Source organism: Narcine bancroftii, chromosome 2 (assembly GCF_036971445.1).
Source record: "Narcine bancroftii isolate sNarBan1 chromosome 2, sNarBan1.hap1, whole genome shotgun sequence".
NCBI lineage: Eukaryota > Metazoa > Chordata > Chondrichthyes > Torpediniformes > Narcinidae > Narcine > Narcine bancroftii.
In genome coordinates this window covers 155,802,466-155,818,129 of record NC_091470.1, presented here as the reverse complement: position 1 = coordinate 155,818,129, position 15,664 = coordinate 155,802,466, and the positions used below count along the sequence as shown (strand labels likewise).

Below are 15,664 nucleotides of genomic sequence, written 5' to 3'. Positions count from 1 at the left end.
CCCCCAATTCATAGTACTTTTGTTTAGTTCTCTCAATTAATTTTTCTGTTCTAAAGACTGCATCGAATTATTATAACATTTCTTTTTTGTTAATTTTTTCCTATTTTCCTCGGAAACATTTCCAAATTCTCTCTTTTCCAGTTTAATTCTTTAACATAATCCTTCTTAATTTTCACCAAATAACTTATTATCTGATCTCTTAAATAATCCTTCATAGCATATTACTAAAAATTCCTGAATTTGTTTTCTTATATGGTGAATGAAATCCTAGCTTTGTTCTCTGCATGCATAAATCTTCCTTGCAATTGTGCTGACATTAAAAACATCTTTTCTCAAATAAGAGTCATGCCAATAAGAATAAAAATAATCCCTTTCTTTCACATTTAACCTTTGCCAAATATCTATCAAATTGAATCTTTCATGAAAGTCAAAATCCTTTTCGCAGTTTTAGTCCTAATAACCGACTTTTGTGACTTATCCATGATTGGATCTAAACAACAATTAAAGTCTCATTCAATTAAAACTTTTTCATATGCCTCAGCAAGATGCATAAAAGAATCATAAATAAATCTTTCATCATCTACGTTAGGTGCATTTATTAATCACATTTATATTTAAACATACAAAATTTAATACATTATTAATAGCCATTTCTTAAGCCCAAAAATGAAAGAACTCTCGCCACCCATCCTGTTGGACCCCCGCTCCATAAAAACTTTCAATTATATTCGACATCTCCAAGCAAGAAAAAAACCCTATATATATAAAAAATAGAAAAAAAAACAAAAAAGCATTGTTTAAAAAAAATAGTACTACTTTCCTCTTCTGTACAGGAAATGGCCTTCGCCACCAAGTGGAACGCGGCTACGGAAGGAGAAGACAAATAGTCTGCCTCCCCAGGACAAAATATACATTGCTTTAATCAAATAGTTAATTTATAAGTATAAAGAGCTTCTTTGAGATCTTTATTCACTTGGTCATCATTAATCTCAACCAAATCTTGCTGCAACATCTGTTGTTCAACCTGCTTCTTCTCAGATCGATCTGCCAAAATTTGCTGAATGGCTCGACTCTGAACATCCATTCGTTGATCTTGTTTGATATTCGAAAGAGAATTTGCAAATTCCAAAGCTTCATCTTCATCAATTAAAAAAAAGCGATTGATTTTCTCCAGAAAACACTAAGTGTGGCTGGGTATTGAAAAGAGAATTTATATCCCTTTTTCCAAAGCACAGATTTTGCAGGGCTAAATTCCTTTCTTTTCACTTAAATCCGCATTAAAAAAAACCTTACTATTTGCTACTGTTAATGGACCTTGATATTTTTTGGGCATTTTGCACCGCCATTCTTAATATTGTATCTTTATCTTGATAACCTAAACATCTAATCAAAATAGAGTGTGGCATTTATCCTAGAAATGGCTTTTTTCGATTCGCCCTATCCAGTTCAAGTCCATTTGGGAAATTCTGAGGACCCAGCATTTCTGGAATCCTCTTTTGAAAAAATTGTACTGGATTGGAGCCTTCAAAGTCTTCAGGCAACCCGACAACCTTCACATTGTTCCTGCGACTATGATTTTCCAATACATTAACCATTTGTGAAAGTTCTTTCCTTTGCACATCCCAAGCCATAACCGAATCTTTCATTTTATTAACTGTATCTTTACATTGTTCTACTTCATAACAATAATCTTAAATATCATCTTCAATTTTCTGGATTTGCATTTTAACTTTATCAACAACTTCAGTATATTTTGCAATTTCTTTAATATTTTTCGTTTCACTCTTAACATATTTAAATTGTGCTTTAACTTCTGACAGATATAAATTGCAAATCCAGATGTCTACACATTAACTGCATTTGGGTGATAATTCTAGAGGTTTGTTCAAGAGCTTCCACACCTTGAGTTCTGGCTTCAGGGTACTTGAATTGTAAAGCTTCAATCCCTTGAATAAGTTGGGCTTCTTCTTTTTCACATTCTGCTCCTGCCCCCTTCAAATTCTTCCTTCTCTTTGTCTTGATCTTCATCCTTTTGTCCTTCTGAATCACTTTCAGATGGGTCTGAGTCTGACTAGCAACACTAGTAACCACAGCCTTAACCGACTCAGCTGTTCCCCATAGGGCAACAGGTTGTTGCGTTATGCGCATGTGTGAATTTCTGTGCAGGCGGAGTTGATCCCGTGACGTCTGCAGTTTGATCGTCCTCTTCTGGACTCCAGCACCATCTTTGCTGGGCCCCCGGAGAGATGGTGCTGGAATCACATGAATCCCTGCTCTTGGAGGAAGAGGAACTTGAGCCCGAGGCTCCATCGTTATGATAGGCCCAACTTCTTCAGTTGTACTAACCTCTTTAGTAATAGTTTTCTTAGTTGTTTACCTAGCCATTATATATCGATTAATAAAGAGATTTCAAAGCTTTTAAATTTAAGAAAAATTTTGATTTATTCTGCTGGGAGAGGCATTTTTTCACGTCTCCAACCTATGACATCATTTGAGAAGAAATGAGATTTACTTTTCTCTGAGATAATGGTTGGGGAGGTTAGAATCTCAATGAAGGCTGCGGTAATAGCAAAGGAACTGCAATGCTGTGGGTTATCCATCTGCAATATCTTAGTTTTCACTTCTCTAATGAACCAGTAGGTCCCTCTCTTTCCCCTTCTCTTTTTGATCTAATCTATTGGGCCTCTTCTATTTATGTTCTATATAAATGATTTGGGTTATGTAATAGATGGCTTTGTGGCTAGATTTGCAGATGACATCAAAATAGATAGTAGGGCGGGTGGTGCTGAGGATACAGAAAGGCTGCAGAGAGATTAGGAGAATGGACAAAGAGGTTGCAAATGAAATACAGTACAACACTGATTATGAAATGGTTGGGACTGGGCCTATTTCAAATAAATGTTTTTTTTGAAAACTGGTCTTTTTTAAAAACAGCCCAATAGCAAAAGCAAAATAAGGCTTTTTTAAGCATTAAAATAATATTTAATTCTCACCCCCAAAAAATGCTGGCCACTGCCGATCACTGACACCTTCCCACCAAGGCCCTACTCATGCCAGGAGCCTGAGGTCTTGAGGTCCAATGCTGCCAGCACGGGAGCCCGAGGTCCGCTGCTGCTGCTTCCGCCGGGAGCCTGACATCCCAGTCAGTTAAGCTCCGAAAACATTTCAGATAAATGAGGATTTCTGTTATATTTCATATATCCTCATTTGAATTTAAAAAAAAATTTCAGATAACTGAGGATTTTGGAGAATCCGATTTTGGATAATCAGAGTCATATTGTACAATGTTGAAAATTGTCGTCATAAACTTTGGTAGAAGAAATAGATGGGCAGACTATTATTTAGATGGGGAAAAAATTCAAAATTCAGAGGTGCAAAGAGACTTAGGAGTCCTCATCCAGAATACCCTAAAGGTAAACCTCCAACTTGAGCCATGGTGAAAAAGGTAATATTAGCATTTATTTCTGGAGGAACAGGATGTAATGTTGAGACTCTATAGGGTACTGATGAGACCTCTATGTACAGTTTTGGGTGCCTTATATAGACGACATAATGCGGGACAGGCAGACACGGTTGTAGCGGTTGCAGGGGAAAATTTGTTGGTTGGGGTTGGGTGTTGGGTTTTTCCTTCTTTGTCTTTTGTCAGTGAGGTGGGCTCTGCGGTCTTCTTCAAAGGAGGTTGCTGCCCGCCGAACTGTGAGGCGCCAAGATGCACGGTTTGAGGCGATATCAGCCCACTGACGGTGGTCAATGTGGCAGGCACCAAGAGATTTCTTTAGGCAGTCCTTGTATCTCTTCTTTGGTGCACCTCTGACACGATGGCCAGTGGAGAGCTCGCCATATAACACGATCTTGGGAAGGCGATGGTCCTCCATTCTGGAGACGTGACCTACCCAGCGCAGTTGGATCTTCAGCAGCGTGGATTCGATGCTGTCGGCCTCTGCCATCTTCGATGTTAGGGATGAAGTCGCTCCATCCTCAACATTCATTGGAGCGACAGTACAAGGACTGCCTAAAGAGCGACAGTACAAGGACTGCCTAAAGAAATCTCTTGGTGCCTGCCACATTGACCACCGCCAATGGGCTGATATCCCTCCAACCGTGCATCTTGGCGCCTCACAGTTCGGCGGGCAGCAACCTCCTTTGAAGAAGACCGCAGAGCCCACCTCACTGACAAAAGACAAAGGAGGAAAAACCCAACACCCAACCCCAACCCACCAATTTTCCCCTGCAACCGTGTCTGCCTGTCCCGCATCGGACTTTTCAGCCACAAACGAGCCTGCAGCTGACGTGGACTTTCACCCCTCCATAAATCTTCGTCCGCGAAGCCAAGCCAAAGAAGAAGATTTGAGAAAAGATGAGCTGGCATTGGAAAGGGCTCAATTAATATTTACTAGAATGATACCAGGAATGAAAGGGTTAATATATGAAGAATATTTGTTAGCTCTTGGACTGTACTCATGGGAGTACAAAAGGATGGTGGGGAGGAACATTATTGAGACATTTTGCATGGTGAAAAGCCTGGACAGAGTAGTTGTGGCAACCATGTTTCCCATGGTTGGGGAACCTAGGACATGAGGGCACAACATCAGGATAAAAGGGCGTCAATTTAAAACAGATGCGGAGAAATTTCTTTTGCCAGAGGGTAGTGAGTTTGAGGAACTTGTTGACACAAGTGGCTGTGGAAGCAAGATCATTGGGTGTATTTAAGGCAGAGATTGACAGGTATTTAGATTAGTCAAGGGTTACGGAGGGAAGGCTGGGGAGTGGGGCTGAGTGGGAGAATGAATTAGTTTATGATAAAATGGCAGAGCAAACTCGATGGGCTGATTGGCCTACTTCTACTCCTATATCTTCTGATCAACTAGATGGCATCATTGGCAATTCTGATCCCACCCTCATCAGAGAAATTTCCTTTGTCTTTCCCATCCCTCTCCACCATCTTTTCAAGTACAACTAATTGTTTTGATCTTTCCCAGCCTGTTGAATAGTTTTCAACTTTAAAAACTCTTTGGACAGATACTGTGGCCTGCCAAGTGCTTTCCAGCAAGTGTTTTTTAAAAAAATTCAAACCTTTATAAAATCACTGGTTTGACATGTTAAAGTATGGATCAAATAAAAGTATATTTCAAAGGATTCTAAACTACAAGGGATAGTGAAAAAGTGAAATGTCAAAATCTTACTGACGCCCTTTTAAAGTAATAAATATTTAAATTAATCTACTGAGCAATATGTATGCATTTGGGATATCCAAACATAATTCAATGACATACTGGAAGCTAATGGTACAGAGAGATGGGCTAAAGAGTTCATTTAGTGAAGAAAAAACCTCCAAAAGGCCAAGACTTTCCTCTTGTCTTTGTACTGGATTGAATTCTGTTTTGAGACAAAGTATGCTTACACGTAAACATTCCTCACACAACTCAGAGAAATGGAAAGAGACTTCAAAATCTAAAATGTGCAAAATAAGTTACTGGAATTAAAACAGACCTATTTGGCAAAAGAGAATGCTCACCATTTTCCTCAAAGAATAACATTGATCACCCGTGGGGATTGAATTAAAGATAGCATATATAATTTAAGGAAATGTGCTCAAAATGCTCTCCCAGATAGCACTTCTCACATTTGGTGACAACATAGTTTCTCTTACTTGTTGGAGCCACCAGGTGATGCTTTTCTTGCTTGGATAGTGACCAGGAGACGTTTTAGAAAATCAACACGAACAGTTTTCCATTTCTCAGGTGGAAAAACATGGAGTGCCAAGACTATGAAATAGTGTGCTCCATCCACCTCGTATGCACTCTCAATCCATTTCTCGTTTGGCTGTTCCAAGAAACTTTGTAGGTTCTTTTCCTCTCGCGATGTTGCTCGTGTCCTGTGATTTGATTTACAATGTAAATATACACATGAAAAATGGTGACCATTCAGTGAAGATTGAAAGTTAAAGTTCAGATTTATTGTCAGTACACAAATGACATCACATATAATCCTGAGATTCTTTTTCCTGCGTGTGAGGCAGAATTACCACTTATTGCTAGTGCAAAAACTATAATATACACACACACACACACACAAACGCAAAGAAATGTGAACAAACCTCAATACAGAGAGAAAATAAGATTTGATAATGAGTTGGACATCATACAACGTACATAGACTGAAATTCATTCTTGCTGAAATGAACAAGTATTTTGTAAAAGATTGAACTTATAAAGAAACTACAATATTATACTTAATTTCATTGAATTAAAATTAGATAATAAATATTCAGTTATCCTTATGCAAAAACGTACTTACGTGTTAAGAACATAGAGAACTGTATGCATTATATAAGGGATTAGATGGATATTGCTCTCTCTACCTCCTCCACCAGTATCAACACTAAATGACTGTTCCATTGCAAAACGTAGGAAGAGTAGTTTAATATCATGAACGTTTAGTTGGTAAGTGGGTTCACGTTGGCCAGTGCACTCCTGTAAGTATGTGTTGTGCCTAAAATCAGAAATAAGGCCATTGAAAATACAGTACACCATAGAGAAACATTACTCCCATAATACATGCCTTAATTAATTCAGGTAGCTAGAACATTGAAGCACGTGACTGGGCTTATCAACAATGGAGTCTAATTTTAACCGCATACTATTCATAACGTCAATACTCCTTTGTGTCAGCTTGGTCTAATGGTGGAATTCTTACACCATAAGAGATGTTACTTGTTCCTCGAGTGTACATTACTGCAGTACTGAAGGAAGTTATATCTTTCACCTTCCATCATAAAAAATATTAGAGAATCTTACAGACTTACCTTGCCAAACAGGTAGCAAACGCTGATTCTGGAACATGTGGACCCCACACAGGAAGCAATCCATTACACTTGGTGTTTGCATTTTGTAATGCAGCACTTTCCCACTCCTCTCGACCACGTGCCAATCTAAAGGATTGAATCCACAAAAATCAACTACATTGATACAAGTAAATTAATCAAAGGTAACTGAAATCATTGCTACTGGGTTACTAAATCACTTCAGTGAATACAATGACATCCACATCTTACAAATAAAATGTACCAATTTCACTTTATGACAGTGTATCAAAAAACTTTCAAGAGAAAACAATTGTTTCATTACTAGTTTTTCTGTATTTGCTTACAGACATTTCCACTCACAATTAATTTTGATTTGTTTGGTCCTATGGAGCATATAAATAAAAAGTTTAAAAAGAGTTTAATATACAAAAGTGCTGGAGAAACTCAGCAGATCACGCAGCGTTCTTTATGGCAAAGGAGCCCACAAGGGAAGCTCCAGATACAGTAGATGACGGAAGATGCAGATTCACATGAATTGTTGCTTCACTTGGAAGGACTGTTTGGGGCCCAAAATGGTGGTGAGGGATGGGACACAAGTGTAGCTTTTGCTGCGGTCATGGGGGTTGGTACTAAAGAGGCCTTCTCTACATAGAGATTGGATGCAGATTGGGTGCATCTTCCCTCTGTCTGCTGCAATAGCAGGGACCTGCAAGTGGTCAACCATTTCATTTCCACATCTCACTCCCACGCCGACATGCCTGTTCATGGCCTCAAACACTTCTGAACCGAGGCCTCCCAGAAAATGGAGGAACACCCATATTCCATCTGGGTACTCTCCAACCAGATGGCATAACATTAACCTCCGATTTCCATTAGGCCCCTCTCCTGTCTCTCTCTCTCTCTCTCTTCCCCATCCCTCTGTCTCCTTTCCTCCTGCTTCCCACCCCATTCCCTCCATTCAGAGAGCTGCACCCTCTCCCTATCACTTTCCAGCTTCAGCCCTCCCACCCTATCCACCCATGCTGTGGGCCTATGCCCCTCCCCACATCATTTTATTCATGTGCCTGCCTGCTTTTTGTAAGTACCTTAACAAAGGGCTCAGACTCAAAACGTAAAGTAACTTTACCATAAAGAATGCTGCATGACTTGTTTCTCCAGCGCTTTTGTGTATTAAATTCCAATTACAATGTCTTCACTTTCTTGCTTAACAGGTTTAAAAGGTCACTGTCAACAAGCATCTTATTGCTGAGCCAGATTCCACTTTACCTTTGTATTGTGGGAACGTGTTCCACAATTAAATACAAAACAGCCTAATTATGGACAAAAACATCCATAGCAGGAAACAATGTCTCCTTGAGTCTTTAGCAAATATTTATTTGTCAATGATTAAAATTACAGAATGCGCAGATGTATTTGTTTCTTTAATCCTTAATTTTCTTATATGGTCCAATACTTTGGCTTGGCTTCGCGGACGAAGATTTATGGAGGGGGTAAAAGACCACGTCAGCTGCAGGCTCGTTTGTGGCTGACAAGTCCGATGCGGGACAGGCAGACACGGTTGCAGCGGCTGCAGGGGAAAAATGGTTGGTTGGGGTTGGGTGTTGGGTTTTTCCTCCTTTGCCTTTTGTCAGTGACTACTAATGGTCCGCTGACTACATGTTGAGAAGCATCGAAACAGAGCTTGGAAATAAATATCCACTGTCCTTGTGAAAAATGTCATGGATACTTCATACAGTAGTGTTGATCTGATGTTCCAGCAAACTTTTTTTTATATATAATTTTTTATTTTTCACACTGTGAACCATATCAACCAAAATATGTACAAACATTTCTCATTAAATTTAGTGGTCTTTTCTCCTTTTTTTCCCCCACTTTCCCTCCCTCTCCTCTACCCACCCCCTCCAAAACCCATAAATATTCAACATATACTATAAAACCATAAAACAATATTTTCACACAAAGGAAAATTAATCTAGTCGTTTTTTCTTCTCCTCATTTTAGGGGATGGAGGTCGTAGGCAAGCTCTCTCTGATATGTTCCATGTATGGTTCCCAAATTTGTTCAAACATTGTGACTATTTTTTAAATTATGTTATTTTTTCCAATGGAATACATTTATTAATTTCCATGTACCATTACTGTACTCATTCTATCTTCCATTTTTCAAGTTGACATTATACAATTTTTTGCTATCGCTAAGGCTATCAAAATGAATTTTTTTTGCACTTTATCCAATTTGAGGCCTAATTCTCTACTTCTGTTACTTAAAAGAAATATCTGTTTTTTTTTGGTATGTTATTTTTTGTAATTTTATTTAGTATCTGATTTAATTCTTCCCAAAACATATTTACTTTCGTACATGCCCAAGTTGCATGTAATGTTGTTCCCATTTTCTCCTTACAGTGAAAACATCTATCTGATAATGTTGAATCCCATTTTTTAATTTTAGAGGAGCAATATATACCCTGTGTAACCAATTATACTGTATCATGCATAACTTTGTGTTTATTGTATTCTTCATAGTTCCAGAACATAACTTTTCCCATACTTCATCTTTTATCTTTATGTTTAGATCCTTTTCATTTTCCTTATCTTGCAGCTTAATGTACATGTTGGTTATAAATCTTTTGATTATCATTGTGTCTGTAATCACATATTCAAAGCTGCTTCCTTCAGGTAATCTCAAGCTGTTCCCCAATTTATCTTTTAAATAAGCTTTCAATTGACGATATGCAAACATTGTATCATGAGTTATTCCATATTTGTACTTCAACTGCTCAAATATTAATAAATAATTTCCCAAAAAACAATTTTCTATTCTTTTGATTCCTTTTCTCTCCCATTCTCAAAAGGAAAGGTTGTCTATTGTAAAAGGGATTAGCTGATTTTGCGTCAATAATAATTTTGGTATTTCATAATTCTTTTTTTTTCCTTTCTAAGTGGATCTTCTTCCATGTATTAAGTAAATGATGCAGTACTAGTGAGTTTTTATATTGCACCAGCTTTTCATCCCACTTATAAAGTATATGTTCCGGTACCTTCTCCCCTCTTTTATGTAGTTCTATCTTAGTCCAGTCTGGTTTTTCCCTTGTCTGGTAAAAATCTGATAAATACCTTAATTGTGCAGCTCTATAATAATTTCTAAAATTTGGTAACTGTAAACCACCTTGATTATACCTCTCTGTTAATTTATCTAACGCTACCCTTGGATTCCTCCATTTCCACATGAATTTCCTTATTATGCTCTTTAGTTCCTTAAAGAAATTTTCTGTTAAGGGAATTGGTAATGTTTGAAATAAGTATTGTATTCTTGGGAACACGGTTATTTTAATGCAGTTTACCATCCCTATCAACGTTAGCGGTAATTCTTTCCAATGTTCTAAGTCTTCCTGCAATTTCTTTATTAGTGGCTGATAATTTAGTTTGTAGAAGTGGCTTAAGTTATTATCTAACCTGATCCCTAGGTATTGGATTGCTGTGGTTGCCATTTAAATGGTGATTCTTTTTTAAATTCTGTCTAGTCTGTGTTACTCATTGGCATCACTTCACTTTTATTTGCGTTGATCTTGTACCCTGATATTTTTCCATATTCCTCCAATTTCTTATGTAATTCTTTTACTGATACCTCTGGTTCTGTTAGGTATACTATGATGTCATCTGAAAATAAGCTGATTTTATACCCCTCCTTTATTTTTATCCCTTTTAATTTATTTTCTATTCTTATCAGTTCTGCAAAAGGTTCTATTGCTAAGGTGAACAATGAGGGGGGGATTATTGCTACATTTGCCAACGGTCCATTAAACAATGCTTTAATCCAATTTATATATTTTTCTGGTAGATTGAACTTCTGTAATACTTTAAATAAGTAATGCCACTCTACTCTGTCAAAGGCTTTTCTGCATCTAGGGCAACAGCCACTGGTTTCTTATTTCCTTGAACTGCGTGGATTAGATTAATAAGTTTGTTTGTCTTTTCTTTATAAGTCCAGTTTGATCTTGTTTTACTATTTTAGGTACACAATCAGCCAATCTGTTTGCTAATAATTTCACTATTATTATAGTCTGAGTTAAGTAGAGATATTGGTCTATATGATGCTGGTGTTAATAGATCCTTCCCTGTTTTTGGTATTACTGTAATTATTGCTGTCTTACATGAATCTGGCAAGTTTTGTGTTTCTTCTATTTGGTTCATTACTTCCAGGAGAGGAGGAATTAATAACTCTTTAACTGTTTTATAAAATTCTATTGGAAATCCATCTTCTCCTAGTGTTTTATTGTTCGGCAGCTTTTTTAATATATCCTGTACTTCCTCCATTTCAAATGGTTTTATCAGTTTGTTTTGTTCCTTTTCTTGCAATTTCGGCTGTTCAATTTTAGCTAAAAATTCCTCAATTTTATCATCTTTGCCCTTGTTCTCAGTTTGATACAATTGTTCATAAAATTCTTTAAAATTTTCATTGTCTCGTTTGGATTATATGTAATTTGTTTGTCCTTTTTCCTTGATGCCAGTATCGTTCTTTTAGCTTGTTCTGTTTTAAGTTGCCAGCCTAATATTTTATGTGTTTTTTCTCCAAGTTCGTAATACTTTTGCTTTATTTTCATTATGTTCTTCTCCACCTTGTACGTTTGTAATGTTTAGTATTGAACTTTTTTTGTCCGCCAATTCTCTCCTTTTCATTATATCATCCTTTTTTACTAATTCCTTTTCTGTACTTACTATCTTCTTTTCCAACTGCTCTATTTTCCGATTGTAATCCTTTTTCATCTTAGTCACATAACTTATCATCTACCCTCTAATGAAGGCTTTCATTGCATCCCATAATATAAATTTGTCTTTCACTGATCCTGTGTTTATTTCAAAATATGTTTTAATTTCCCATTCAATGAACTCCCTAAATTCTTGTCTTTTAAGTAGCATGGAGTTTAACCTCCATCTATGTGTTCTTGGTGGGATGTCTATTGCTAATAATAGGGGTGAATGATCTGATAGTAGTCTAGCTTGATACTCAGTTTTCTTAACTCTCCCTTGAATATGGGCTGACAACAAAAACATATCAATCCTCGAGTAAGTTTTGTGCCTACTCGAATAATATAAAAATTCCTTCTCTCTTGGGTGTTGCCTCCTCCATATATCCATGTTTCATTTCCTGCATTGATTTAACCATACATTTGGCTACTTTATTCTTTTTACTTGTCTTTTGTCCAGTTTTATCCAACATTGGTTTTAAATTAAGGTTAAAATCCCCTCCTATCAATATATTTCCTTGTGTGTCTACAACCTTCAAAAAAATATCCTGAATAAACTTTTGATCCTCCTCGTTAGGCGCAAATATATTGAGCAGATTTCAAAATTCTGAGTATATGGGACACTTTATCATTGCAAACCTCCCTGCTGGATCTATTATTTCCTCCTTTGTTTTGATTGGTACATTTTTGTTAACTAGTATGGCTACACCTCGAGCTTTTGAATTATAGGATGCTGCCGTTATGTGTCCTACCCAGTCTCTCTTTAATTTGTTATGTTCCGCTTCAGTTAGATGCATTTCCTGCACAAATGCTATATCTATTTTCTCCCTCTTCAATAAATTTAGTAGCCTCTTCCTTTTAATTAATGTTTATAGTCATATAGTTCAACAAGGCCATCTTATATCTTGCTTGCACCTCTCTTCCACCTCTTCACCACCCTTTTCCCCATTTTCATCTCTTAGTTTTCTCTTATTACACTTAATGTACGACAACACATTTAAGACATAAAGTACCCCCGCAATTCCCACATCCACTAATACCTTAACCCCAAAAGATCCCCCTCTCTCTGAGTTACCCCATATCCCTTGCCGGGCAACCACAACTCCTCTTTTCATTTGGATTGCAATCTTGTTCACAGCATCAAGTGATTTTACAGTGACGGTTATTCCCCCTCTACCCAGCCCTCTCCAGAAAACTTTAAAAAAAACACATATAACAAAGCTCTCTCTTTTTTACCCCCTTCCTTCCTTCCCTTCTCTTTTCCCTCTTTAGTTCTTTACATATACATTGTTTTTACTTCTTTATATATACTTTATTGCCATTCTTCGTTCTTGTTACATCTCTTCATTTCTTCTCCTGTTCTGCAAATGTTCTGCAAATTTTTGCGCTTTCTCTGGATCCGAGAACAATCTGTTTTGCTCCCCGGGTATAAATATTTTAAGCACAGCTGGATGTCTTAATATGAATTTGTAACCTTTTATCCATAAAGTTGATTTCGCTGTATTAAATTCCTTCTTCCTCTAAGAGTTCAAAACTTGTGTCTGGGTAAAAAAAATTTTTTTGACCCTTGTATTCCAATGGTTTATTATCTTCTCTAATTTTATTCCTTTACCATTCCAGTATATTTTCCCTTGTCGTGTATCTCAACAATTTTACTAAAATGGATCTTAGTTTTTGATGTGTCTGTGGTTTCAGAGCTAATGCTCTATGTGCCCTTTCTCCTTTCTATTTCCATTTCTTCCTGCATTTCTGTCATTCCCAGGACTTTCAGGATCCATCCTTTTATAAATTCCTTCATGTCTGTGCCTTCTTCACCCTCCTTCAGGCCCACTATTTTTATGTTGTTTCGCCTACTATAATTTTCCAACATATCAATTTTCTGAGATAACAACTCTTGTCTCTCTTTAATTTTTTTGTCACTATCTTCCAATTTTTCTCTTGTCATTTACTACCATTTCTACAGCCGTTTCCTGCTCTTCCACATTCTCTACTCTTTTCCCTATTTCTGTCATTACCAGCTTTAACCTTTGCATTTTATCTTCTGTTCTTTTCATTTTCCTTTTAATTGCATTAAATTCTAATGTTAACCATTCTTTTAGTGATCTCATTTGTTCTTCAAAAAATACTTTATCTATATTCTGTTCATTAGTTTTACCTTTTATTTCTCTTTGTCCATCAGTTTTACCTTCTATTTCTCTGTGAAGATCTTGGTCTTCTTCTTCCTCTGTTCCAACAAACTCTTCAGGTCCCAATATGTTGTTTGCACATTTCAGGTGGTGAACTGCTCCCTCCAGATAGCAGCTCACTTATCATTGGAAGTTATTTGACAAAATTTAAGCTATCACAACATTTCATAATGAAGAGCAAAAAGAAGAGGGCTATCATTACCTGACAGCAGCAAGGTGACAATCATAATGGACAATATTAAAATGCGACACTGTGCTGTACCCCTGTTGTTTCCGTGGTTTGTTTTCAAACTCTTCGATTGCAACACGCTTTGTGAAGGTGTAAATTCCCAACACCTTAGTTGGCTACAATAGAGATAAAGAATTACTTCTGTGACTGAAAAATAGTGACATTTCAACAGTAAAATTGTACTGTAATTACATGCTTTTTTCTGACAATATTGGCTTACCTGAAATTTATAACCCTCTCGGCAAATGCAGCAGGTCAAACCTGGTTCCTCAATCAGTTCTTCCATTTGCTTTAGTAATGTCGTAGTGGTGACCACTTGACCTTTCTCATTGGTCTGTCAGTCAAGAAACAAAACCATGAGAATGAGTTAAAAAGAATACAAAACGTTTCAGGATTCCTTTATTTTCATATAATAGTACAGAACAAGTAAAGTTACACAAAATTGCCTTTTGACTGCCGTAAGGACAGAGTCACCACAAGTGTGGCCTGGCGCACCTTATAGGGAGGAGGAAAGAGAAGCAAGAGAGTCCCTTCAGAGTTAATGAGTGTCCGAGCATTCACCTCTAGTGCCTCCACAGCCTCTGCAGCTGCAAAGACCCCGGTTTGATCCATTGGCAACCCGAGCTCAGATCTAAACCTCTGACACGATCAGGAAGCGTCCAGAGCTGGAGTCCCTTCGGGAGCCCTTCTTATTCTCAGAGCCCCTCGAATCCCAGTTCCCATGAGCCACTCTCCAGCAGCCCATGTAAGGCCCGCAAGTTGCTCACAGCATGTGGGGGTCTCACAGCCGCTGAGCCCCTCACTGGCCCACCGCCGTGGTCACCATCCTGTAGGGTCATCTATTCTGCTTCTCTTTCTCAACAGGGAGTGTTCTTCCTGTTTACAAAAGAACTTGACTTGTTCAATTTGACCATGTAACTATAGATGCAACCATCCATTCTCAAATTATACAGACCATAGGGCAGTTTTATAGTTGCAGTCCAGTTCTTGATGTGATCCCATTAATGAAATCTCTCAGAAATGTACGAATGATTAGCAATTTCCAACTAAGTACTATTTTATCTTCATGTTCCTTCTGAAAATGTTTCATCCTTTCCAGCAATTGTGGTTTCTATGAAAGGATTTATAATCAAATCATCACCTTTCACGCTGCAAGTTCGTGACTGAAATAGTGAAATTCATCAGTCTCACTACCGCAGGTTTGATGTATTTCAGGTAATTTTAACCACAGTAAAGGTGCTGTGAGCTTTGTCACTTGGCAAACTATATGGTTATGTAGTCCATTAATTAACTGCTGTGCTAATCAGGAACATGCAATTGAGCATCACAACACAAAGGGCAATTTGGCTTAAGGGAAATTCAAAGGTTAAAATAATTGCTCACCTGGGGACAACTCAAATTTTACCTATGTAGTGGAGTATGTGTGAAGATTTACCAATTTAAAATTGTACCAATACCAAAGACAAGAATTCAAGGTTTGTTCAAGTAACCTAATCAACAAACAGCGGCACAACTAGCAGAGCGGTTAAGCCACACATGTCAAACTCTGGCCCGTGGGCCAAATTTGGCCCACGATATAATTATATTTGGCCCGCAAGATCATTTCAAAAATGTATTAGAGGTGGCCTGCTGGCCGCCGCGCCAGTATAGCGCATGCACAGCTAATAATATAAATCCCAGAATGCATTGGCGTCAGCCCA

The 15,664-nt window shown here is 37.6% G+C and overlaps 1 protein-coding gene across 8 annotated transcripts in view; it reads right to left on the bottom strand.

Moving 5' to 3' along the window:
- The window catches only part of ubr4 (ubiquitin protein ligase E3 component n-recognin 4), a 220,003-nt gene that overhangs the window by 14,626 nt on the left and 189,713 nt on the right, over positions 1–15,664 (bottom strand). For all 8 annotated transcript variants that reach the window (XM_069918724.1, XM_069918722.1, XM_069918723.1 and 5 more), the window contains 5 exons: positions 14,185–14,298; positions 13,938–14,080; positions 6,806–6,931; positions 6,298–6,492; positions 5,651–5,875 (listed from right to left, as the gene is read on the bottom strand). In XM_069918724.1, coding sequence (XP_069774825.1) covers positions 5,651–5,875; positions 6,298–6,492; positions 6,806–6,931; positions 13,938–14,080; positions 14,185–14,298 — 803 coding nt within the window. The remainder of the gene's footprint in view (positions 1–5,650; positions 5,876–6,297; positions 6,493–6,805; positions 6,932–13,937; positions 14,081–14,184; positions 14,299–15,664) is intronic.